Here is a 26,467-nt window from a genome sequence, read left to right as displayed (position 1 = left end):
CACAAAGACATGGGGAAATGTAATTCAGATAGGTATATAAAACAATATTGAACCTGGCACATAATATAACGCAGTACATGGCTCCTGTATTATTACTGATTGGAATAGTTCATTTTTATTAATCTGGTTATACTAGAATTTATTACCTTTCTACTTTATAAATTACAATGCTGTCTTAAGTGTTTATAGATATTTTTAGACATCTACATATTCATAAACTTTAGGAGAAAGCTAAATTTAGGGATTAAGAGTAGAGAATTTGGGCCAAGACCAGTGGCTCACACCTGTAATCCCAGCACTTTGGGAGGCCGAGGTGGGTGGATCACAAGGTCAGGAGTTCGAGACCAGCCTGGCCAACATGATGAAACCCCGTCTCTACCAACAATATTAAAATTAACAGGTTGTGGTGGCTCGCACCTGTAATCCCAGCTACCAGGGAGGCTGAGGCAGGAGAATCGCTTGAATCTGGGAGGCAGAGGTTGCAGTGAGCCAAGATCACACCACTGCACTCCAGCCTAGGCAACAGAGCAAGACTCCGTCTCAAAAAAAAAAAAAAAAGTGGGATATCTGAACTCAGAATGTGTGGATTGAAATCTTGGTTCTGTCACTTATTAACTGTGTGACTTTGGGCGTGTTAATCTGTCAATGCCTCAGTCTCCACATCTGTAAATGGGGATGATCAGATCTCAGTATTGTTACAAAGGTCAAGATATTAGTAAAACTCTTAGAATGCAATCTGGTACATGATAAATACTCAGTGTTATCTATGATGATTTGTTTTTGATGGTTTAATTCTCAGAGGATGCTATTTTATTTTATTTTTTTGAGATGGAATCTCACTCTGTCACCCAGGCTGGAGTGCAGACGCATGACCTCAGCTCACTGCAACCTCTGCCTCCCAGGTTCAAGTGATTCTCCTACCTCAGCCTCCAGAGCAGCTGGGATTACAGGTGCACACCACCATGCCTGGCTAATTTTTGTATTTTTAGTAGAGATGGGGTTTCACCGTGTTGACCACGCTGGTCTTGAACTCCTGACCACAAACTACTGACCTCAAGTGATCAGCCCACCTTAGCCTCCCAAAATGCTGGGATTACAGACATGAGCTACCATGCCCGGCCAGTGCTCTTTTATTTCTTTTGTTGTTGTTTGAGACGGAGTTTTGCTCTTGTTGCCTAGGCTAGAGTGCAATGGCGCGATTGTGGCTCATCACAACCTCTGACTCCTGGGTTCAAGCAATTCTCCTGCCTCAGCCTCCCAAGTAGCTGGATTACAGGCATGCGCCATCGTGCCTGGCCAATTTTGTATTTTTAGTAGAGGCGAGGTTTCTCCATGTTCGTCAGGCTGGTCTCAAACTCCTGACCTCAGGTGAGCTACCTGCCTTGGCCTCCCAGAGTGCTGGGATTACAAGCGTTAGCCACCGTGCCCGGTCTGCTCTTTTACTTCTAAAGTTTATTTTTGAGAGATCTGAAAAAAATGTCTTGTGAATCTGTGTGCAATTTTGATGTTCATTGTTTGCTGTCTTTCAGTGGAGTTGTATTGTTTTGAAACTCTTTAATGAAAGCTCTTACCTGGGGAAGGTCTTACAGAGTGTTTTAAAATTATGCCTTCAAGGCCAGGTGCAGTAGCTCATGCCTGTAATCCCAGTACTTTGGGAGCCTGAGGTGGGTGGATCCCTTGAGGCCAGGAGTTGAAGACCAGCCTGGGCAACATGACAAAAACTCTGTCACTATTAAAAATATAAAAAACTCGGCCAGGCATGTTGGTTCACATATGTAATCCCAGCACTTTGGAAGGCTGAGGCGGGCAGTTGAGGTCAGGAGATTGAGACCAGCCTGGCCAACATGGTGAAACCCTGTTTCTACTAAAAATACAAAAATTAGCTGGGCATGGTGGCATGTGCCTGTAATCCCAGCTACTCAAGAGGCTGAGGTGGGAGAATTGCTTGAACCTGGGAGGCAGAGGTTGCAGTGAGCTGAGATGGTGACCTTGCACTCCAGGCTGGTTGACAGAGTGAGACTCCATCTCAAAAAAAAACCTAGTCACACGTGGTGGTGCATGTGTGGTTCCAGCTATTTGGGAGGCTGAGATGGGAAGATCATTTGAGCCTAGGAGTACAAGTCTCCAGTAAGGTGTAATTATACCACTGCGCTGCAGTGTGGGTGAGAGAATGAGACCCTATCTATAAAATAAATAAAAATAGGCCTTCAAGCCAGGCCGGATGGCATGCTGTGGTAGTTCCAGCTACCCTAGAGGCTGAGGTGGGAGGATCACTTGAGCCCAGGAGTTCGAGTCCAGCCTGGGTAACATAGTGAGACTTTGTCTTTAAAAAGTAATAACAGGCCAGGTGCAGTGGCTCACGCCTGTAATCCCAGCACTTTAGAAGGGTGAGGAGGGCAGATCACGAGGTCAGGAGTTCGAGATCACCCTGGCCAACATAGTGAAATCCCATCTCTACTAAAAATACAAAAATAAGCCAGGCGTGGTGGCACATGCCTGTAATCCCAGCTACTCAGGAGACTGAGGCAGGAGAATTGCTTGAATCCTGTAGTGAGCGGAGATCACGCCCCTGCACTCCAGCCTGGGTGGCAGAGCAAGACTCTGTCTCAAAAAAATAAAATAAAATAAAATAAAATAATAATAATAATAATAAATAGACTTTTAGGCCGTAACCCGTAACTGTGAAATGAACCAGATCGAAGTTTGGTTTCAAAGTTCATGATTATGTTTCTTAACAAAAAATTAAATGCCTATCGTGTACCAGACACTGTTCCAGGCATTATAAATACACTAATAAACTGAACAGACAAGACCTTACTCTCACAGAGCTTACATTTATGTGTGCAAAAGAAAAATGGGTGAGAAGAAAAATAACATAAATTTTAGATATTAGTGCTATAAAGAAATAAAGTACATGATAGGGAGTGACTGGGAAGTCAGCCTATATTGGGCAATCAGGAGAACCTCTGAGGAAATAACATTTGAGTGGAAACTAGGATGATGAAAAGGTGGTAGCCGTGGGAAGCTGTGGAGGACAAAAATTCCAGGAAGAAGGACCAGCTGTGGAGAATCCGTAAGGCAGGAATGAGCTTGGCACATGATTAGAACAGAAAGAAGGTGGAGTGAACATGGGGAGGAGGAAGGAAACAAGGTTATAGAGGCAGGTAAGGGGCTATATTTAAGTCAACATAGGCCATGAGGCACACTGCAGATAGCCCACTACACTACAAGAAGGTGAGTGTGAGGCTTTGAGGAGTTCACCTGGGCTGTGGAACGCCACAATGGCGTTTTTGCCTACTTTATTGGTTCTAAGGATGCTGGAGGAAAAGCTGGTGCCCCTATTGTATGCATGCTGAACCAGTCATACGAAAGGGGCTGAAGCATGTTAGTGAAGGGTGTGTGTTCTTCTGCTGCCAAGTAGAAAAAAAGCCTTATTGGAAAGATCCAAATAATGACTTCAGAAAAAACTTGGAAGCAACCACAGTGCCTACACTACTTAAATATGGAACACCTCAAAAACTGGTAGAATCTTAGTGTCTTCAGGCCAGCCTCATGGAATTGTTTTTCTCTAAGGATTAAGATTTGATGATGGCAATTATGTCTTGATTTTCTGATTTGTTCTAGTGTAAAAAAACTGCATATGGCAGGGTGTGGTGGCTTATGAGTATAATCCTAGCACTTTGGGAGGCCAAGGCAGGTGGATCACTTAAGCCCAGGAGTTGGAGACCAGCCTGGACAACATGGCAAAAGCCCGTCTCTACACAAAAATACAAAAAATTAGCGGGGTGTGGTGGTGCACACCTGTAGTCCCGGCTATTTGGGAGGCTGAGGTAGGAGGCTCACCTAAGCCTGGGAAGTCGAGGCTGTAGTGAGCCAAGATTGCACCACTGCACTCCAGCCTGGGCGAGATTGTGAGACCCTGTCAGAAAACAAAAATACATAGTTGCTTTGAATTCATGTTAGCAATAAATAAATAAATGATAATGTTAAAAAAAAAAAGGGCTATGGACCAGGCGTGGTGGCTCATGCCTGTAATCCCAGCACTTTGGGAGGCTGAGGCAGGCGGATCATGAGGTCAGGAGATTGAGACCATCCTGGCTAACACGGTGAAACCCTACTAAAAATACAAAAAATTAGCCAGGCGTAGTGGCAGGTGCCTGTAGTCCCAGCTACTTGGGAGGCTGAGGCAGGAAAATGGCGTGAACCCGGGAGGTGGAGCTTGCAGTGAGCCGAGATCGCGCCACTGCACTCCAGCCTAGGCGACAGAGCGAGACTCCGTCTCAAAAAAAAAAAAGAAATGGGCTATGATACAGAGTTTGAATTTTATGGTATGATGAGAAATCATTGGGTTTTAAGGAGAGAAGATGGACTCAGGGTATCTTACTCTTGGGAGCCAGCGCTATGGCTTTACCCTACAAGATTGGCTTGCCCATCCTCAACAGCAACCTGGCCAGTTTAGGGGTCAAGTGCCTCTGTATGCTAGACTCTGGGGCCACCTGGATGTCATGGATGGGCACTTTGTTCCCAACGTCACCTTTGGTTATCCTGTGGTAGAAAGCTTTCAAGAGCAGCAAGTCCAGGACCCTTTCTTTGACATGCATGTGATGGTGTTCAAGCTGGAACAGTGGGTAAAACCAATAGCTATAGCAGAATCCAGTCTGTACACCTTTCACCTTGAGGCTACTAAGAACTCAGAGGCTTTGATTGAAGACATTATTTGGGAGAATGGGATGAAGGTTGGCCTTGCCATCAAATCAGGAGCTACAGTTGAGTATTTGGCACCATGGACTAATCAGATAGATATGGCCTTGGTTATCACAGTGGAACCTGGGTTTGGAAGGCAGAAATTCATGAATGATATGGTGCCAAACATTCACTGGTTGAGGACCCAGTTCCCATCTTTGGATAAGCGGTCGATGGTGGAGTAGGTCCTGACACTGTCCACAAGTGTAGAGAGGCAGGAGCTAACATGATTATGTCTGGAAGTGTTGCTATGAGGAGGAGTGAGGACCCCAGATCTGTTATCAACTTGTTAAGAAATACATGTTCAGAAGCCACTCAGAAATGTTCTCTTGATCAGTGAGACCATAAGGTGCCCAATGTTGCTGCTCATGAGATCTCCTTTTTACCAGAAAACAGGAATATTGACTACCAAATCATATTGCAGCTGAGGCAGTACTGCTTTTCTGAGCAATTATTCATTCTAATGATTAAAATTGATTGTGCAGAATATTCTAAGAAGTTAGAAATTGGCATGTCTAAGTATATTTTTAGTGAAGCAATTTAACGATTCATGTGGTGAAATGCTCAGTTTTTATTAGGAGATTTGATTTTTTTTTTTTTTTTTTTTTTTGAGGCAGGGTCTCACTCTGTCACCCAGGCTGGAGTTCAAGTGGTATAATCTAGACTACAGCCTCAGCCTCCCGGGCTCAGGCGATCCTTCCAAGTAGCTAGAACTACAGGTATGTGCCACCACGCCCAGCTAATCTTTGTACTTTTTGTTGAGACAAGGTTTCACCATGTTCCATGTTGCCCAGGCTGGCCTCAAACTCCTGGTCTCAAGCAGTCTGCCTACCTCAGCCTTCCAAAGTGCTGGGATTACAGGTGTGAGCCACTGTGCCCACTTGATTTTTTATAAAGAGTAAAAATATGGCTGCATTAAGGTTACAAACAGAAATGTGTCTTAATACCTAAGGAGGGCATATTAGCTACACTATAAAAAAATTTTTTTTTTTCCATTTTACAGTAGAGAGAAAAAGAAAAACAGGCCGGGCACAGTGGCTTATGCCTATAATCCCAGCACTTTGAGAGGCCAAGGTGGGCGGATCACCTGAGGTCAGGAGTTTGAGACCAGCCTGGCCGGTTTGGGTTTTTAGTAGAGAAACCCCATCTCTACTAAAAATATAAAAAAATTAGCCAGGCGTGGTGGTGGGCGCCTGTAATCCCAGCTCCTGGGGAGGCTGAGGCAGGAGAATTGCTTGAACCCAGGAGACGAAGATTGTAGTGAGCCAATACAGTGCCACTGCACTCCAGCCTAGGCGACAAAGTGAGACTCCGTCTCAAAAAAAAAAAGAGAGGATGTAATCATTTACATTTAAGAAACCCTTTGGCGGCTATGGGGAAATGGCCTGTTGGAGGTAGGGTGATCATTTGGGCAGCTTTTACAGCAGTGAGAGATGAGAATGCCAACGGAAGCAGTGGAGTTAGAAAGAAGTGAGTAGATTCAGACTGATGGACTTGCTGATGGGTTGGGGGATGGGGAGTAAAGAGGCTTTTGCCGATGAGATAAAACACTTCAGGTAAATGATGATGTGGCCTACCCATGTTCAAGATGAGGCACAAGATCTAATTTCAGAAATAAGAAATGAAAACTGTAAAATTCCGTAATGTATCAGCATATTCCTTGCCTAACCTGAGAAATTCCAACCAGCCCTACTGCCCTGTCATCTGTCCTACTGTGCCTCCAGTGGTTTTTCAGTCTGAATGCTGCACAGAGACACCACAGCTTCAGAGGGTGGTAGAAGCCACATTATGCTTCCTAGCTTTGGGCCCTGCTCCGTGGTGCAGAGTTACTTCTGCTCAAAGGAGTCAACTTTTTCTAATTCAAACAGTGCCATGGCAGGCCACCGCCAGGGACCAGGCCCTGGAAGCTGCTTACTCATTGTTGTATCTCTGGGGACCCTCTTTCCATCTGAGAGATGGTATCCAGCATACCACTTTGTGAATCTTTTATAAAGTATTAAAACTGAGATATTGGAGGGTGGGTTTGGGGAGATGTTGGCCAAAGGATTTCAGTTATATAGGAGGAATAGGTTGAAGAGATCCATTGTACAACATGGTAACTATAGTTAATAAAATGTACTCTTGAAAGTTGTTAAAAGAGTAGATTTTAAGTGTTCTCACCACAGGGGAAAAAAAAAAAAAAAAAGAAAAACTAGGCCAGGTGCAGTGGCTCATGCCTGTAATCCCAGCGTTTTGGGAGGCCAAGGCGAGCAGATCCGGAGGTCAGGAGTTCAAGACCAGCCTGGCCATCGTGGTGAAACTCCATCTCTACTAAAAATACAAAAAAAAAATTATCTGGGCATGGCAGCAGATGCTTGTAATCCCAGCTACTCGGGAGGCTGAGGCAGGAAAATTGCTTGAACCCGGGAGATGGAGGTTGCAATAAGCTGAGACCGCACCACTGCACTCCAGCCTGGGCAACACAGCAAGACTCTGTCTCAGAAACAAACAAACAAAAATTATGTGAGGTAATGCATGTTAATTATCTTGATTTAGCCATTCCACAATGTGTACATATTTTTAAAAATATTTATTCATTTTTGAGAAAGGGTCTCACTCTGTCACCAAGGCTGTAGTACAGTGGCACGCTTACAGCTCACTGCAGCCTCAACCTCCCAGGCTTAAGTGATTCTCCCACCTCAGCCTCCCTAGTAGCTGGGACTGCAGGCGTGCACCACCACAACTGGCTAATTTTTGTTGTGTTTCTTTTTGTAGATGGGTTTTGCCATGTTGCCCGGGTAGTTTCAAACTCTTGGGCTCGTGCACTCCACCTGCCTCAGCCTCCCAAAGTGTACGTATTTCAAAACAACATGTTTTACACAATAAATATATACAAATTTTGTCATTTAAAAAAAAATGGCCAGATGCGGTGGCTCACGCGTGTAAGTCCAGCACTTTGGGAGGCCAAGACAGGCAGATCACTTGAGCTCAGGAGTTCGAGACCAGCCTGGGCAACATGGTGAAACCCTGTCTCTACAAAAAAAAAATACAAAAATTAGCCAGGCACGGTGGTGCATGCCTGTAGTTCCAGCTACTCGGGAGGCTGAGGTGGAAGGATTGCTTGAGCCCAGGAGGTGGAGGTTGCAGTGAGCTGAGATCATAACACTACACTCCAGCCTGGGCAACAGAGCAAGACCCTGTTTGGGGGAAAAAAAAGGAAAAAAAAACCCAACAACTGTTTAGGTGAGCTTGGTGGCATGTGCCTGTAGTCCTGGCTGCTCAGGAGGCTGAGGCAGGAGGATTGCTTGAACCTAGAAGTTTAAGGCTATAGTGTACTACAGTGACACCACTGCATTCCAACCTGGGTGAATGAGATCCCATCACTAAAAAAAAATCCAAAAAGCTGTAAGTATGAATTTTATAATTCATCTTCTGCCTTCTCCCTGCTGAGTTTTCCTTAATGAGAACCATGGTCTTGTGAGAATTTTACTCATCTGTGTTTGCTAAGTTGAAGAGAAACAAAACAAAAAGATATAAAATTAGCAGCTGAAATTTATTTAATTTAATTTAATTAATTAATTTATTTATTTTGAGATGGAGTCTCACTCTGTCGCCAGGCTAGAGTGCCATGGTTTAGCTCACTGCAACCTCCACCTCCTAGGTTCAAGCGATTCTTCTGCCTCAGCCTCCTGAGTAGCTGGGACTACAAGTGCACGACACCATGCCTGGCTAATTTTTGTATTTTTAGTGGAGATGGGGTTTCACCATGTTGGCCAGAATGGTCTCAATCTCCTGACCTCGTGATCCACCCACCTTGGCCTCCCAAAGTGCTGGGATTACAGGCATGAGCCACCGCGCCCAGCCCCGCAGCTGAAATTTATTAAGCAACTTTTATGTGCTTGGCACTGTGTTAAGTGCTTTACCTACATTATGTCACTAGATCCTTGTAGCAGCCCCCTTTGACATGCCCAAAGTCACAGCTCATAAGTTTCAGAACTGGGACTGAACCCAAGGGTTCTAGCTCCTAATACCACGTTTGCAGCCACTGCACTAGATTCCCGCTTCTTTATCTTTGTCTCCTCATCTTTCAGGTAGATGGGAAATTGCTGTGCTGGCTATGCACACTTTCATACAAACGGGTCCTTCAGAAGACCAAAGAGCAGAGGAAACACCTGAGTAGCTCTTCTCGTGCTGGCCACCAGGAGAAGGAGCAGTATAGTCGCCTGAGTGGTGGTGGCCATTATAACAGGTAACCTCAAGATGCATGAGATAGGACTAGAAGTGCTGGTAGGTCAGATGTAATGCTCACACAACCATCATGGTACATACCATCTCATATGCATTTTCTATATTCTCTGTAGGTACTAGTCTGTAGGAGGAAACTCATTTGTCATATTTTATAATTCATATATCCTCCAAGAACCAGAGAGATTTCCATAAAGTGTCAGGATTTCCTGACTTTGTATTGTGTCTGAAATGTTTGTGGAACTTACCCTACTTTGGTTTGTAGTGTTCTCACCCTTAGAGTGGATTCTGTTTCCAGAAGATTGGACGTTTCACTTTCTGAGAGATACAGCTTTTCCATGCATATTTAGCCAGGAGGCTGATAGATGTTCTAGGTTTGTCCTGGTGGCACCTAGTCAAAAAGATGTATTTTCATTGTTGTTTTAAACTTACTTTCAGAGTATCTAGTATTGTTAACAGTTCTGGCTCTGGATGGAATCCTGCTGTGCCAGGTTCTCTGTGGGGATTTTGGGCAAGTTTTCTCATCTGTAAAATGAGGGAAGTAATAGTATTACCTCATGGGGTTGTTGTAAAGATAAATTAGTACATGCACAGTGATTGTTTTTATAACTGGCATGTAGGAAATATTCAATACATTTCAGGTTTTTTTATTTGTTTGTTTTGTTATTACCATTATGACTTTGTTTAATCAGCAAGCATTAAGTACTCTCATGGGTCAGGGATGCTGGTGGGAATGAAGAGCTAAGTATAAGTCATGCTGCTCTCCAAGAGTATGCAGTCTGGTAGGAAAGACAGACTTATAAACAGATGATCTTAGTATAATGTAATGGGTACCACAGTGAAGACATGTCAAGAATGCAGACATGAGGGTAGTAATTAACTGCCTTGAGAAGTCAGGCAAGCAGGCTTGGAGAAGAGCTGGCATTAGAGCTAGATCTTAGGATGAGTTGGAATCCTCAGGGATGGAATGGGCAGAGGCATTCTAGGCTGAGAGAATAGCATTTGCAAAGGCATGGAGGGCATGAGACCACATGGAACCCTGGAGAATTGTAAGTCCTTTTATATTACTGGAGCTTTTGTCTGGGAGCTGGGGAATGGAAGGAAAAAGGGGTCCTGCATCCTGGTAAGGAATGTAAACTTAATCCTAAGGTCAGGGTGTTAGTGGGAAGCCATTGAAGGGTCTATGCAGAGGAGAGACCGAATCTTCATTTAAAAAATTAACCCTGACTAGTGTGGAGAATGCATTGGAGGAAAAAGGGACTGGGGGTTAATTTATATATAAATATAAATTATATAAATTATAAAATTATATAAAATATAAAAGCCTTTTTTCTAAGAGTCTGGGTAAGAGATGTTAAAACAAGAACCTCACCTGAGGCAGTGGCAGTGGAAGATTGAAAAGGCTGATTCAGGAAGATGTTTTGGATGGAGAATTATGAGAAACTTAGATAATCTGATGAACAGACACATGGGCAAGAACTGAGTAAGTAAAGGATAATTCCCGGGTTTTTTATTTGGGTGAATAGATAGATCCTTAACTGAGAGACAATATAGGAAGGGGAGAAAATATGTTTAGTTTTGAAAGGTTGAGTTTGAAGCATGAAGAATTACTTTTAGGAGCTTAGCCTAGAACTTAGAAGAGAGGTTTGGACATGGGCCATAGGTACCACATAAGAATCTGGCTGGGCGCCATGGCTCACGCCTGTAATCTCAGCACTTTGGGAGGCCAAGGCGGGTGGATCACGAGGTCAGGAGTTTTGAGACCAGCCTGACGAACATGGTGAAACCCTGTTTCTACTAAAACAAAAAAGACAAAAATTAGCCAGGTATAGTGGTGCGTGCCTATAATCCCAGCTACTCAGGAGGCTGAGGCAGGAGAATCACTTGAACCCAGGAGGCGGAGGTTGAAGTAAGTTGAGATCGTGTCCCCACACTCCAGGCTGGGTGACAGAGTGAGACTCTGTGTCAAAAAGAAACAACAGTAAAAAGAATCACTGGGGGTAGGGATTATTTGAAAATGCAGATTCTGGCCAGATACATTGGCTGGCTTATACCCGTAAACCAACACTCTGGGAGGCCGAGGCGGGAGGGTTGCTTGAGGCCAGGAGTTTGAGACCAGCAGGAGCAACATAGTGAGACCCCATCTCTACAAAAAACAATATTAGCCAGGTGTGGTGGCACACGCCTGTAGTCCCAGCTACTTGGGTGGCTGAGTTAGGAGGATTGTTTTGAGCCTTGGAGTTCGAGGCTTGCCATGAGCCATGATTATGCCATTGCACTCCAGCCTGGGCACCAGAACAAGACACTCTCTCTAAAATTAAAAAAAATTAAAAAGCAGATTCCTGCAGTAATCCCACCCCAGAATTTAATTCAGTAGGAACTAGGATGGAGTCCAGGAATCTACATTATTTTATAAACATCCCAGATTATTTTTATGCAGGTGATATAGTTAACATCATTTCCAATCACTATGATAGGTAGTTGTTAAAATCATGCTCTTGAATGATATAATTCAGATTCCGGGCCGAGAACAGAACTCTAAAAGCATTCAGTATTTAAGGATTAGGAACTAAGAAGCAGCTGTCACAAAAGTGGGCTCACCAAACCAGGAGAACATTTGAAGAAGGATGCAGTATCAGTGGTATCAAATGCTGAAAAGAGGTCAAGTAAGAAAAGGTCTGAGGAATCCTATGGACTTGTCAGTTGAACACCAGTCAAAGTCAAAGGATTGCATAGCAGAGACAGACCTCCAGCTTTTGTTTCAAGACCAGTTTTGAGTGAAGTTATTGGGGCTAAAACTGATTTTTAGTCTTGTAGTGTGACTGAAATACCAGTAGGTTAACACAAATATAGTGAAGAAGAACTAGACTGGCCGGATGTGGTGGCTCACGCCTGTAATCCCAGCACTTTGGGAGGCTGAGGCAGGTGGATCACTTGAAGTCAGGAGTTTGAGACTAACCTGGCCCACATGGTGAAACCCCGTCTCTACCAAAAAATACAAAATTAGCTGGGTGTGGCGGCACGCACCTTTAGTCCCAGCTATTCGGGAGGCTGAGGTGGAAGGATCACTTGAAGTCAGGAGGCAGAGGTTGCAGTGAACCAGGATTGTGCCACTGCACTCCAGCTTGGGTGACAGAGTGAGACTCCATCTCAAAAAAAAAAAATATATATATATATATTTTGACCTGGTTTCTTTACTTTACTACTACTAGCTATATGTCCTTTGGTAGATAAGTTGATCTTGACCTATTTCTGCACAGTAGAAATAATAACTTACCTCTACCTCACAGAATTACAAGATGCATGTGAGACAGTGAATGTAAAAACATTTTAAACTAGAAGACAGATTATACTTCTTATTGAAGTTTTATTGATTTTTGTTCTCATGGTTATTAATAAAGCAGGTAATATTTAATTAATTAAGGCCAAGAATTTTTTTTTTTGATCCTGTGGAAACTAGCTACCCATCCATCCAGGCCTACAAAATCATCACCTTGGTAGATTATTAATCGAGAATTATTAGCTCTTGCATAGTAGAGCTGCTATCTTACATTGGTCTATTTGACAGACTTTCATTGTGATGTTTTGTTAATCTTTGATTTCTAATGTGTGTCTCTCTATTTTTGCCATTAAAAGCCAGAAAACACTTTCTACATCTTCAATTCAAAATGAAATCCCAAAGAAAAAGTCCAAGTTTGAGTCAATCACAACTAATGGAGACAGGTGAGCCAGTTGGAGTATGTGTGCGCACACATTTGAAATACATACACAGTTCCTGAAACAGGAATACATTTTAGGGTCTGCCTTGGAATTAGTCTATGGCTGTCAGTGCGTCTTGTAAGTAAGCAGTACTGATATTTGTTTATAAATCTAATCTTGTCATTAAAAGATAAGAACTTGTAACTTGATTTAATAGCAGTTGAATTCTGCAGTCCACTAAATTATTCCCCTACATTAATTCCTAATTCTTTGTTTTTTTTTTTTTAGAGACAGAGTCTCACTCTGTCGTTCAGGCTAGAGTGCAGTGGTGCGATTTTAGCTCACTGCAACCTCTCTCCTGGGTTCAAGCAATTCTCATGCCTCAGTCTCCCGAGTAGTTGGAATTACAGGGGTGCCACCATGTCCAGCTAATTTTTGTACATTTAGTTTCACCATGTTGACTCAAACTCCTGGCCTCAAGTAATCCACCCACCTCGGCCTCCCAAAGTGCTGGGATTACAGGCAGGAGCCACCTTGCCTGGCCTTCCCTACAGTAATTCTAAGAAGTCCAGAGCTGGATGCTTTTCTTTGTGATCTGTGCCCATGTCCTCCTGCAGGCAGAAGAGGAGTTGATCTTGAGAGGTAAAAACAGGTTGGGAATAAGGCAATGTTGCCAAATTTGTGAGGATACATACTTCCTTAACATTCAGAAAGCCAGCCCAGTGCAGATTCTGGATCAGGAGAGAATGAGATGCATTTGCATATTTTTATTTCATTTCAAGCCAGTCTAAATGCATACTTTTAGTCCTCACTTTCGTCTCCCTTCCTCAGTGATACTTCATCTTGTGAGCTGCTTGGGTCCTAATATCCTGAGTGTCCCATCTGTGTTGGTACAGTGGGCTGCTTCTCAACAAAAGTCTTGGGACCAACCATTTTCCTGTTCCTCAGGCCTGGGCATCCCGAAGTGAAACCACCTGACACACTTCCTGAGATCCTTGAAATCATCTCCATTCTGAAAACTCCACCCATTCACAGTTCTCTTTCCCAGCCAGTAGTGGATATAGGAGCAAACCAGCATATAAGCTTACCAGGACTGATTTTATTTAGAGGGATACAAAACGTTCTTTCCCATTGCCTTTTTTGTTAACTTGCTTTCAGATTCTACAAGGTTTTTAGAACTAGTTTCATTGATTTTAAACTTCTTGAATTGAACCTTCTGGAATGCTTAATTTAGGTAGTCAGATTACATGGGGGGAGGAACCATAAAGATCATCTTTCTGGCCAGCTTTACTGTTCTCTCAGAAGCTAGTCTGGCCCTTGTGAAGAAAGAGATGTGGCACAGGTTGTCCATCACCTCTGCCAGCGCATGTGACCCTGCAAAAACTACTTCAAGGAATGGACTTTTTGAATGCCCTGCTTTATAAAGGCCTAAGCCAAGACCTATGCCTTTAGATTCATTTCTGTTTTGTGCTTATTTATGATCCAGGCTGTGTTTGAATGACCTGGAAAAAGCTCATTCGTATCCTCCAGTTTAACCGACCAGTCCTTAAAGTTCACTTTCTTTTTTTTTTTTTTTGAGGCGGCGTCTCGCTCTGTCGCCCAGAGTACAGTGGCGCGATCTCAGCTCACTGCAAGCTCCACCTGCCGGGTTCACACCATTCTCCTGCCTCAGCCTCCTGAGTAGCTGGGACTACAGGTGCCCGTCACCACGCCCGGCTAACTTTTTTTTGTATTTTTAGTAGAGATGGGGTTTCACCGTGTTAGCCAGGATGGTCTCGATCTCCTGACCTCATGATCCGCCCGCCTCGGCCTCCCAAAGTGCTGCCATTACAGGCATGAGCCACCGCGCCCGGCCAGGTTCACTTTCTATTAGCTTATTTTGTTCCTGAGATACTGCCGCTATTCTTGCTGTCCATTGCTATGGATACACCAAGCTAAAAACTCAAGTTTTCTGTTCAGTGTTTTATTGCATCCAGTCATCAGCAATGGTGTTTTCCTCAAGTTGAAAGCTGATCCTTGACATAGGTACATGGTCTTTCATGATGTCCTCCAGAAAAGATATTAAATGATCATTTTGACCAGGCACAGTTGTTCACACATGCAGTCCCAGCACTTTGGGAGGCCAAGGCTAGTGAATCACCCGGGGGAGTTTGAGACCAGCCTGGGCAACATGATGAAACCCCATCTCTACAAAACATACAAAGATTAGCTGGGCATGGTGGCGTGTGCCTTCTAGCTACTCAGGAGGCTGCGGTGGGAGGACCACTTGAGCCTGGGGAAGTTGAGGCTGCAGTGAGCCATGATTGCACCACTGCACTTGAGCCGAGGCAGTGAGACTCTGTCTCAAAAAAAAAAAAAAAAAAGGTAGGGGAGATAAGTTTTTCCTTAAAATGACATGCTAATTTATTTTTCTAAGTAATTTATAATTTGAAAATTTGGAAATGTTTTCTGCTGTCACGAAAACTATTTTCATACCATATAAATTCCATTTGAAATGTTCTGCATTAGCATTTTTAACATTCTATTCTACTTGTTTGCTTTTCTAGTTTTTAAATGTTCATAACACAAGATAAATTCCACTTTGCTGTCCTCTTTACTTTTTGTGGGTTTTTTTCCCTGCATTTACTTTGCCTTGAAAAAAGCATTCTGACTTTTTTTTTGACAGTCCTTTTTTAATGTCATCCAAACCAAAATTTCACTGGCTACCTATTTCTTTTCTTTTCTTTTTTTTTTTTTTGAGACAGGGTCTCACCCTGTTGCCCAGGCTGGAATGCAGTGGCATGATCTTGGCTCACTGCAGCCTCGACCTCCTGGGCTCAAGTGATCCTTCCACCTAAGCCTCCCAAGTAGCTGGGACTACAGACATGCACCACCATGCCTGCCTAATTTTTGTATTTTTTGTAGAAACAGGGTTTCACCATGTTACTCAGGCCAGTCCTGAACTCCTGGGCTCAAGTGATCCTCCTACGTTGGCCTCCCAAAGTGCTGGGATTATAAGAATGAGCCACTGTGCCTGGCTGTTTTTTTTTTTTTTTCTTTTGAGACAAGGTCTCACTTTGTCACCCAGGCTGGAGTGCTGTGGCGCAATCATGGCTCACTGCAGCCTTGACCTTCTGGACTCAAATGATCCTCCCACCCCAGCCTCCCAAATAGCTGGGACTATAGGCACATGCCACCACACTCAGCTAATTTTTTTTTTGTAGACGGAGTCTTAAACTCCTGGCCTCAAGTGATCCTCCTGGTTTGGCCTCCCAACATGCTGGGATTATAGGCATGAGCCACCACACCCAGCCCCTAAAATATTCATATACTTTTAAATTTATGCTCTTATTCCCCATGTTTTCTGCAAATTGCTGCCTAATGGTTTTTCATTGACCTTTCTATACTACCACATTATCTTTTCTTACTTATTTAATACTGAGGTATGTTTGATTATTTTTCCTCCTCTTTTTCTTTATCCATTAGCCTTCCATTTTGTTCAGACAGAACACATTTTAGCTTTCAAAAATGGCTTTATAATAAGATGCTTTAGTCTTTTTTTTCTAAGTATCCTACAAAATCCACAGTCTCTGTCTCAATGTGTCCTAATTTGTTTGTTGAAATTGTGACAAAAACTTTTCAATTTTAGGAAAATCTAAGTTAATTTCTAGTTTTCCTCCCTCTAGAAAATACACCGGCTACTTTTTAATCATGCTTGTTTGTTGTTCCATAGGCAATCAAAAAAGCAGCCGCAACAGCTGGTGGCACTCAGGCACAGCTTGTGGTTTACTGTTTCTAAAAGACATTCTTTTTTTTAACTCATAGTTTCATTTTATCCTCCCCTGAAATGTGCCTGGAAGGTTAGACTTAATCTGTATAGCCTTTGAGGACAGTCTCAGGACCAATATGTAGGGTTATAGAGAGGCAGGTTTTGGCTCAACCCAAGAAAATTGTTCTTACATTACGAGCTTTTGTAAAAGACAATTTTTCTGGAGAAGTAGTAGTTCCCTGTCATTGGAGCCATTAGGAAAGAGACTGTTTTTTTTGCCTTGTTACCCTAGCCATCTTTTTTCATTTCTAGCAGTTCTTACTGAACCAGGAATTAGAGAGTGAGGGCTGGGCGTAGTGGCTCACGCCTGTAATCCCAGCACTTTGGGAGGCCGAGGCGGGTGGATCACCTGAGGTCGGGAGTTCAAGACCAGCCTGACCAACATGGAGAAACGCTGCCTCTACTAAAAATACAAAAATTAGCCAGGTGTGGTGGCGCATGCCTGTAATCCCAGCTACTTGAGAGGCTGAGGCAGGAGAATCGCTTGAACCTGGGAGGCAGAGGTCGTGGTGAGCCGGAGGTTGTGGTGAGCCGAGATCACACCATTGCACTCCAGCCTAGGCAACAAGAGCGAAACTCTGTCTCAAAAAAAAAAAAAAGAGAGTGAGGCCAGTCCCTAACACAGGATAGAAAGGATGAGTTTGTCAACTATTTATTGGTATGGGGGGAATCCTCTCACAAGAAGCAAGAAGGATAGGGCATTAGGAGTTTGGGGACAGCAAAAAATTACTTACGTTAGCTCATTACTCTAGTTATGGGTTTAAATAGACTCTATTCAGTTGAAGAAAGACAGGTCCTTAGCAGGTATTGAAACAGATGTGAGACTGCAGCTGTAAGGGTGCTTCCAGATCTGAAACTAGTAGAGACGGTAATAGTTCCTTTCAGTACTTTCTCCTGCGTGCCTTATTTTATGATTTTGCATTTATTTTTGTTACGCAGTAATTCCATCCATTCATTAGTTATGAGAACATTGATTCATTCTTCCTCTGACAGTCTTCTCATATGCTTCATGTAGACTGAGAGGAGGGTAGGAATATTCTTGTCGAATATCTTTATCTTCCTATTCTAGCCATAGAAATGTTTGACTTGGTAACTGTGAGGTAGTTTGTCCACTGGTTAGGCTTGCTATTTGGAGTTTCTTCCTGTGTAGAGAAATGTTGGCTCTTAGATGTGGTTTAGGATATAAGAACTGTGAGTTGTTGCTGTATCTAGGGAGTTGAGAATGAGTATTCCAGTGTCTGCTTAGGAAAAACAGGTTTGTGTTTTACTTCAAAGATTGTCCTGGGAAAAGTAAAGAGTGTTTTTTGGGAACTCTCTAGAGAACAGGATTTGACCCTCTTGGCAGTGATTCCTTAACTTGTTTTGAGTCTGAGGCATTTATGAGTGGCCATTGAAAGCTATGGATCCTCACTCTAAAAACCACCCATTATATGTGTAGACGAGATTGTACATACAATTTGGGGGTTTTGCGGATTTCGTGAAACTATCACTTCTTTTTCTTTCTTTTTTTCTTTTGAGACGGAGTTTGCTCTTGTTGCCCAGTCTGGAGTGCAAAGGTGCAATCTTGGCTCACTGCAACCTCCGCCTCCCAGGTTCAAGAGATTCTCCTGCCTCAGTCTCCCGAGCAGCTGGGATTACAGGCATGCACCACCACACCCGGCTAATTTTGTATATTTAGTAGAAACGAGATTTCTCCATGTTGGTCAGGCTGGTCTTTAACTCCCGACCTCAGGTGATCCGCCTGCCTTGGCCTCCCAAAGTGCTGGGATTACAGGCGTGAGCCACCGAGCCCGGCCTAAAACTGTCCCTTCTCTTTTTTTTTTTTTTTTTGAGACGGAGTCTCGCTCTGTCCCCCATGCTGGAGTACAGTGGCGCGATCTCGGCTCACTGCAAGGTCTGCCTCCCGGATTCACGGTTCACGCCATTCTCCTGCCTCAGCCTCCTGGGTTGCTGGGACTACGGGCGCCCGCCACCGTGCCTGGCTAATTTTTTGTGTTTTTAGTAGAGACGGGGTTTCACCGTGGTCTCGATTTCCTGACCTTGTGATCCGCCCACCTCGGCCTCCCAAAGTGCTGGGATTACAGGCGTGAGCCACTGCGCCCGGCCAAACTGTCCCTTCTTAAGAGGCTCTGCTAAAAGGACATGGAGTCCACCTGGCACTTGGACAAAATGGAGTGCTCCAATGCTGTTATTGGGAGGAATCTGTTGAAAGCCCAAGTTGTGGTGTGACTCTGGAATTTGCCACCTCTTGGTTCCTTTCCTAATGCGATGTTACAAAATTCCTGATATTGGAAATGACAATCTGCAGGCCATTTGTAGTGTAGGGGAAGCTGGCTTCATTCCTGTTTCATCTTTTTTGGAAAAGAACTGACTGCTCCTGGGTGGGAATCCAGCAGCTTCTCGGCAGATACACTGACTGCATTGTGGTGCTTTGAGACAGAAGACAAGGCCCTGAAAGACGAGCTGTGAGTGGAGCATTAAAGAAAAATGCATGAGCTCACAGTTTATAATTTATCTGGAATTCTAGGGAATTTATCTAATCACAAAAATTAGGACTGTTTTTCTAGTACATCATTGGGGATCTTCAAGGAACCTGAAACAGTATCCTTAGCTCTTGGGATGTGGCATTTATTTTAGTCCTAAATGTGAGAGAAGATGCTGCAGGGATGCTGCCGGGTTGTGGCTTTGGTTTGTAGAGTTATCTGATGGCCACCTTACCTCTGCAGTTCAGTTCAGCAAGTGCTGTTGAGCCCAGCATGTGTGGTGCAATGTGCTTGATGCTAGGATTCCTGCTCTTGAGGAGCTTGCAGTCAAGTGGTCTAGGATGCATCCTCAGGTAGGGAAAAGTTTATCCATCCAAGTTACAATATTTTCCCCTGATTTTTAAATCTAGCTTCTCCCCAGACCTGGCTCTGGACTCACCAGGCACTGACCACTTTGTCATCATTGCCCAACTGAAGGAAGAAGTGGCTACCCTGAAGAAGATGTTGCATCAAAAGGATCAAATGATTTTAGAGAAAGAGAAGAAGGTATGGTTTATTTTATTCCTCTCCAACCAGAATGATGTGAGGGTGAGAAATGTGGTATGGGACATGATAATAACTCTTTTTAACTGATGTTTGTTGGGTACTTAACATTGACACTTTGAGAGCCTATGTCAAGGTTGGGATATCCTGGGGAGAGGCTGGTTGTCTGCCGAGATGACTCTTGGGATGGCATTACTCCAGTCAACTGGGCTCAAAAAACGGATTTTTCTCAGTACTTGCAGCTTCCATTTCTCAGAGAGGACATTTTATTTTGTTTTGTTTTGTTTTTGAGACAGGGTCTCAGCTGTGTCACCCTGGCTGGAGTGGCTGGAGTGCAGTGGCACGATCATGGCTACTGCAGTCTCTACCTTCCAGGCTCAGGCAGTCCTCCCATCTCAGCCCCCTGAGTAGCTGGGACTACAGGCATGTGCCACTGTACTCGGTCAATTTAAAAAATTTTTTTGTAGAGACATGGACTTATTATGTTGCCCAGACTGGTCTTGAACTCCTGGTCTTACGTGATCCCTCCACCTCGGCCTCCCAAAGTGCTAGGATTACAAACGTGAGCCACTGCCCCTGGCCTCAGAGAGGACATTTGTTAACTGAGCTTGTAGAGACAAAAAACAGTGTTCACATCTCAGTTCACAGCGGAGCATGTAACAGCACACTGTTCTTGGCATGAGCTACCTGGAGAGGCTGTAATCAGAAGGTGCTGAATAAGCATAGAGTTGGGACAAGAGGAGGTAGTTATGTAGCTGAAATGTTCAATGCTGTCCAGCTAAAAGAACCTAATGTCTCCTTCGCTTATTATGGGGATGGCCATGTCTGTGGGACAATAATACTCAAAGTTCACGGGCCAGTTCTTCCTCTTCCCTGAACAGTGTTCATGTGGGCCTTCTGCCATGACTTTTACGTCACTGTGATTTCATTGCTAACAAGTCTGTTACTAAGTGACCCATCTTTAATATGTTAATATTTTAATCTTAATTTATCTTCAGTATTAATATTCTTTTTTCATTTTTTGTTTTTTGAGACAGAGTCTCTGTTGCCCAGGTTCACTGCAACCTCTATCTCCCGAGTTCAAGCGATTCTCCTACTTCAGCCTCCCAAGTAGCTAGGATTACGGGTGCCCGCCACCATGCCTGACTAATTTTTCTATTTTCGGTAGAGACGGGGTTTCACCATGTTGGCCAGGCTGGTCTCAAACTCTTGATCTCAAGTGATCTGCCTGCCGTATCCTCCCAAAGTGTTGGGATTACAGGCGTGAGCCACTGTGCCTGGCCTCAGTGTTAATATTTTATTTTCACATCAGAATATCTTCTACCTTATATTTCTAATATCTTCACATTAATATCTTCAGAATAAGACCAGTCTTATTATGGTCTGATAGTTATCTTCCTTTTTTACATTCTTACTCTGATTCATGTCTCTTATCTTGTTTTCAGGTTTTCTTTTTTTTTTTTTTCTTTTTTTCTTTTTTATTTTTTAAGACAGAGTCTCGCTCTGTCTCCCAGGCTGGAGTGCAGTGGCTGGATCTCAGCTCACTGCAAGCTCCGCCTCCCGGGTTTTATGCCATTCTCCTGCCTCGGCCTCCCAAGTAGCTGGGACTACAGGCGCCCGCCACGTCGCCCGGCTAGTTTTTTTTTGTATTTTTTAGTAGAGACGGGGTTTCACCGTGTTAGCCAGGATGGTCTCGATCTCCTGACCTCATGATCCGCCCATCTCGGCCTCCCAAAGTGCTGGGATTACAGGCTTGAGCCACCGCGTCCGGCCTGTTTTCAGGTTTTCTAAATAGTATCTCATTTTTAGGCTGGGTGCAGTGGCTCACACCTGTAATCCGAACACTTTGGGAAGCTGAGGCAGGCAGATTGCTCGAGCCCAGGAATTCAAGACCAGCCTGGGCCATTGGTGAAACCTCATCTTTGCAAAAAATACAAAAATTAGCAGGGCTTGATGGTGTGCACCTATGGTCCCAGCTACTGGGAGGTTAAGGTGGTAGGATCACCTCAGCCTGAGAGGTCAAGGCTATGGTGAGCCGTGATCATATCACTGCACTCCAGCCTGTGGGTGACAGAGCCAGACCCTGTCTCCAAAAACAAACAAAAAATAGTATCTCATTTTGCCTTAATATTATAATAATAATAGCTAACTTTTATTGGATGCTAACTTCATGCCTGACTCTGTTTTAAGTGCTTTATATGTATTAACTCATTTATTCCTTTTTTTTTTTAAAGATAGAGTGTTGCTCTGTCACCCAGGCTGGAGTGCAGTGGTGCGATCTCACTGCAACCTCTGACTCCTGGGTTCAAGCAGTTCTCATTCCTCAGCCTCCTGAGTAGCTGGGACTACAGGCGCCCGCTACCATGCCCGGCTGGTTTTTGTTTTTGTTTTTGTTTAAGACAGGGTCTCTCTCTGTCACCCAAGCTGGAGTGCAGTGGCGCAATCTCTGCTCACTGCAACCTCTACCTCCCTGGGCTCAAGTGATTCTCCTGCCTCAGCTTCCCGAGTGGCTTGGATTACAGGCACATGGCACCACGGCCAGCTAATTTTTGTATTTTTCATAGAGATAGGGGTCTCACCATTGTTGGCCAGGCTGGTCTTGAACTCCTGACCTCAAGTGACCCGCCCGCCTCGGCCTCCCAAAGTGCATGAGATTACAGGCATGACCTACCACACTCAGCCTGTTTATTCTTATAATAAGCCTTTGAGGCCGGGCTTGGTTGCTCATGCCTGTAATCCCAGAACTTTGGGAGGCCAAGGTGGGTGGATCATGAGGTCAGGAGATCGAGACCATCCTGGCTAACATGATGAAACCCCATCTCTACTAAAAATATAAAAAATTAGCCGGGAGTGGTGGCAGGCGCCTGTAGTCCCAGCTACTCAGGAGGCTGAGGCAGGAGAATGGCGTGAACCCGGGAGGCGGAGCTTGCAGTGAACCAAGATCGTGCCACTGCACTCTAGCCTAGGCGACACAGCAAGACTCCGTCTCAAAAAAAAAAAAAAGTCTTTGAGGTAGGAATTGTTATAATCATTTCATAGATGAAGAATGCCTCCAGTATTTTTCTTCTTAGGGGTTTCTAATCCCCTCCCCTGGCTCTTTATGTTGTCTTGTGCCAAGTTCAGAATGCTGTGATTCATTCTGAATAGCTAAGACATTGATGTAAATTCCTTTCTTGCTTCCATGTAATTTCTACCTCATTTTACAGATGAGGAAACAGACCCAAAGAGGTTAATATGTCCAAACCATACAGCTAGTAAGTGGTGGAACAAGGGACTGGAAGTCTTTCTGACTCTACTGTTCTTTCTACTGTGCTATGCTTTCTCCTGCTAGAAAGGTAGAAATTCATGGGAAGAGATCTGTGTTCTTTCACATAACTACATGACTGTCAAGTGAAAATGACCCAAGTATATTCTCTCCATGGACTAGATCAGAATGGCACATAAAAGGATTTCGATAAAACAGGGACAAGATGAACACTTGTTTCTACTGCTTTGCAGAGATAGAGTTTTTATTTATTTATTTTTTTTATTTTTTTGAGACAGGGGCTTGCTCTGTTGCCCAGGCTGTTGGGCAGTGGTACAATCTCAGCTCACTGTAAACTCAACTTCCCTGGCTCAAGCGATCCTCCCACCTCAGTCCTCTTAAGTAGCTGGGACTGCAGGCGCACAGCACCACGCCCAGCTATTTTAATTTTTGTCTTTTTTTTTTTTTTTTTTTTTTGTAGACACGACGTTTCATCATGTTGTTCATGTTGGTCTCAAACTCCTGAGCTCGAGTGTTCCACCCTTTTGTCCTTCCAAAGTGCTGGGATTACAGGCATGAGCCACCGCGTCTGGCCCAGAGTTAGGGTTTTTAAAGGAGCAAAAACAAATAGATTGTTTCCCAAAGCTTTCAGGATCAAGGTCACACTCCTCAGCTTGGAATACAGGCTCTTTAGCATAATGCCTGCCCATCTCTCCAACCTCATCAGCCATCCAGATAATCTCTGTTATCTCACATTTATCTGTCTGTGCCTACACTGTTCTCTGCTTAGATGCCCTCCTGCTCACCTTATGTGCCTATTGTTACTACATCTCAAAGCTCAGCTCACACACATCACCTCTCTGATTTAGAATTTCCTTGAATAGTAGTCAACTATTCAGAAGGGGGTCTGGGATTTGAAATCTAGCTCTGCCCCTTGCTAACTCTGTATATGATCTTGGCCACATTACTTAACTCTTTCTAAAGATCAGTTTTCTCCTCTATAAAATGGGACTACTGCCCTCACAATGTTACCATAAAGATCTTCTGAAGTAATCAGTTTTTCTACAACATAGTAAAAGTTCAGTAATTGGTAGCAGCTATTATTCTCAAATATTCAGAAATGTTAGTTCAGGACTTTGTGTAATTTTCAGGAAAGCTTTAGAGAAAAAGAGAGTATGGAACTCCCTGGCTTTGATTTAGATATGGATCTGTAGGAGAGCCCTGGGTTTCATTAATTTGGGTGACCATTTAGCTCTCTGAAAGCAATTTATTGCACAGAAATTTATTCTGGTTACTCTGCCTTGTTTCCCTCAGATTACAGAGTTGAAGGCTGATTTTCAGTACCAGGAATCGCAGATGAGAGCCAAAATGAACCAGATGGAGAAAACCCACAAAGAAGTCACAGAACAATTGCAGGTGACTGCTTATTTTACATGCTAAAATTGTGTACCTACCTGGTATACCTAGCTGATTCTATTTTAAGTGATCATCTCATAGATTTCTTTTTTTCTCAAAGTATTGACAAATCATGTTAATCCCCTTTTTAGATTTTTTTTTTTTTTTTTTTTGAGACAGGTTCTCTCTCTGTCACCCAGGCTGGAGAGCAGTGGCATGATTATGGCTCACTGCAGCCTCAACCTCCCGGGCTCTGGTGATCCTCCCACCTCAACCTTCCAAGTAGTGAAGACCACAGCCATATACCACCCTACCCCACTAATTTATTTTTTTAATTTTTTTGCAGAGACGGGCTCTCGCTATATTGCCTGAGCTAGTCTTGAACTCCTGGCTTCAAGTGATCTTCCCACCTCAACCTCACTAAGTGCTAGGATTACAGGCGTGAGCCATCATGCCCAGCCTGTAGATATTTTATATTGTTTTACTCTTGGATGTGTTCTGATCTTTTCCCCTCAAAAATAGTAGAAATATTAAGTGTGTTCTTTGATTTTTGAATAAACCAGATGTGATTCCAGATGTCTGAATTATAGATTCTGTTTTTCCAGCTCATGAAGTCACTCCACAGTTTGTATTGCATAAAGCATCCCTTTGTAACAGTGGGTCCCAAGAGATTGAGGTACACTGATTAACCTCTGGCAAATACTTTTTTTTCCTGAACCAAGTGTCAAGCCCTAGAGCTTCCTGTTGTTTTCCACCTCTAGAATTGTTTGTCTCTTTCTGACCCTCCACATCGTCTGCCTTAGCATGTGCACTTATTCCACATGAAAAAACAGATTATATCCTGTTTAAAACATCCTTCTTACACTGATTTTTTTTTTCTTTAGGCCAAAAACCGAGAGCTCCTGAAGCAGGCAGCTGCCTTGTCCAAGAGCAAGAAGTCAGAGAAGTCAGGAGCTATAACCTCTCCATGACACACCTCAAGGAGGCTCCATAGCAACAGCAAATGGAGTTGTCCAGGGTTAGGGTTGGAGACCTGGCTGTTCTGTGGGAATTGCAAGCTTTCTTAAGAAATCTCTATTTTATTACAGTTATCCTTTGTGCGAGTGCAGTGGGCTGAATGGAAACACCTGGTTTGTGCTGTGTTAGACTGCATGCTTGAGTGTTTGGGATTTCAAGCTCGCTCTGTTTCTCTCACTATTAGGACTTTTCTTTTTCTTCTTCCTCTTCTCTCTTTATTTTGGTTCTATTTTAATTTTTTTGTGTGTGTGTGGTGGTCACTGCTCAGTATAATGTGCAGAATGATTTTTTTTTTTTTTTTTTTGGTCCATCGTTGCATCCTGCCATACCCATGAGCAAACAGTTTGGCATTAATTATATATCACTGCCACCCTCTGAACTTTGAAAACTGCCACCTTCAGACTTGGTGTAATGGAAGAGGCTTTCTCTCTCCAATAAACCTTTTGCTTCAGGGTATACTCTTGGGTTTTTTTCCAGATGTATTATGTATGAGCTTTGTACTATGTATAGCCAGAGTTTTATTTATTTTTTAAAAAAGAAACTTTTTCTTGATAAAGGAATAATGGTAGCCTAGCTAGTTATTGTAAAAGTGATGCCTCTTGAAAAAAAAAAAACAGTCCTATTCACTAGCTTTTAGTAAAAGAATCAGATCTTTTCTTTCTTGTTACCTTGGAGTCTTAAAAACATTGCTAAGGTGAAACAATTCAATGCATAAGTATGGAGCTAAGTGCCTTTTGGAGGATTTCTTGGAAGAGCATTTATGGAGATACTTAAGGGAGGTAGCAAAGATTTGAACCGTCTGTCTTTTTAAGTAAGGGCAGAAAGCAAGGTTGTCCAGGTTGTACTGGACATTTCTCTCCCCACCCTTTTCCTGATTGTTTTATGTGATTGATTTTAAATTTGAACACTGCCACTTCTTTAAAAAATAAAATCCTTTATTTGCTTATATCAGTTGTCATACTGGGCTGCCGTCAGAGAACTTTTTTTTAACATGAACAGATTAAAAATGGAATAATATGGCCAGGCGCAGTGGCTCACACCTGTGATCCCAGCAATTTGGGAGGCCGAGGTGGGTGGATCATTTGAGGTTAGGAGTTTGAAACCATCCTGGCCAACATGGTGAAACTCCACTACTAAAAAAAAAATACAAAAATTAGCTGGGACTGGTGGTGTGCACCTGTAATCCCAGCTACCCAGGAGACTGAGGCAGGAGAATTGCTCGAACCCAGGAGGTGGAGGTTGCAATGAGCTGAAATTGCAACACTGCACTGCAGCCTGGGCAATGGAGTGAGACTCTGTCTCAAAAAAAAA

General features: G+C 43.5%; 1 protein-coding gene and 2 pseudogenes across 2 annotated transcripts in view; all 3 read left to right on the top strand.

The window, feature by feature from the left end:
• Positions 1-26,104, top strand: part of FAM76A (family with sequence similarity 76 member A) — a 36,845-nt gene extending 10,741 nt beyond the window's left edge. The window contains exons 5-9 of one of the 2 annotated variants that reach the window (XM_023219492.2): positions 8,814-8,971; positions 12,604-12,690; positions 19,368-19,503; positions 24,059-24,160; positions 25,024-26,104. In XM_023219492.2, coding sequence (XP_023075260.1) covers positions 8,814-8,971; positions 12,604-12,690; positions 19,368-19,503; positions 24,059-24,160; positions 25,024-25,110 — 570 coding nt within the window. In that variant the 3' untranslated portion in view covers positions 25,111-26,104. The remainder of the gene's footprint in view (positions 1-8,813; positions 8,972-12,603; positions 12,691-19,367; positions 19,504-24,058; positions 24,161-25,023) is intronic. The other variant, XM_023219493.2, reaches the window with a different exon arrangement.
• On the top strand, positions 3,245-3,719 carry LOC111547513 (annotated as a pseudogene).
• LOC111547620 lies at positions 4,376-5,156 on the top strand (annotated as a pseudogene).
• Positions 26,105-26,467: the final 363 nt, after the last annotated feature.

The sequence above is a fragment of the Piliocolobus tephrosceles genome, chromosome 1 (genome assembly GCF_002776525.5).
Source record: "Piliocolobus tephrosceles isolate RC106 chromosome 1, ASM277652v3, whole genome shotgun sequence".
Taxonomy (NCBI): domain Eukaryota; kingdom Metazoa; phylum Chordata; class Mammalia; order Primates; family Cercopithecidae; genus Piliocolobus; species Piliocolobus tephrosceles.
Note: the sequence above shows the minus strand (reverse complement) of the source record. Positions and strands in the feature narration are given on the sequence as shown.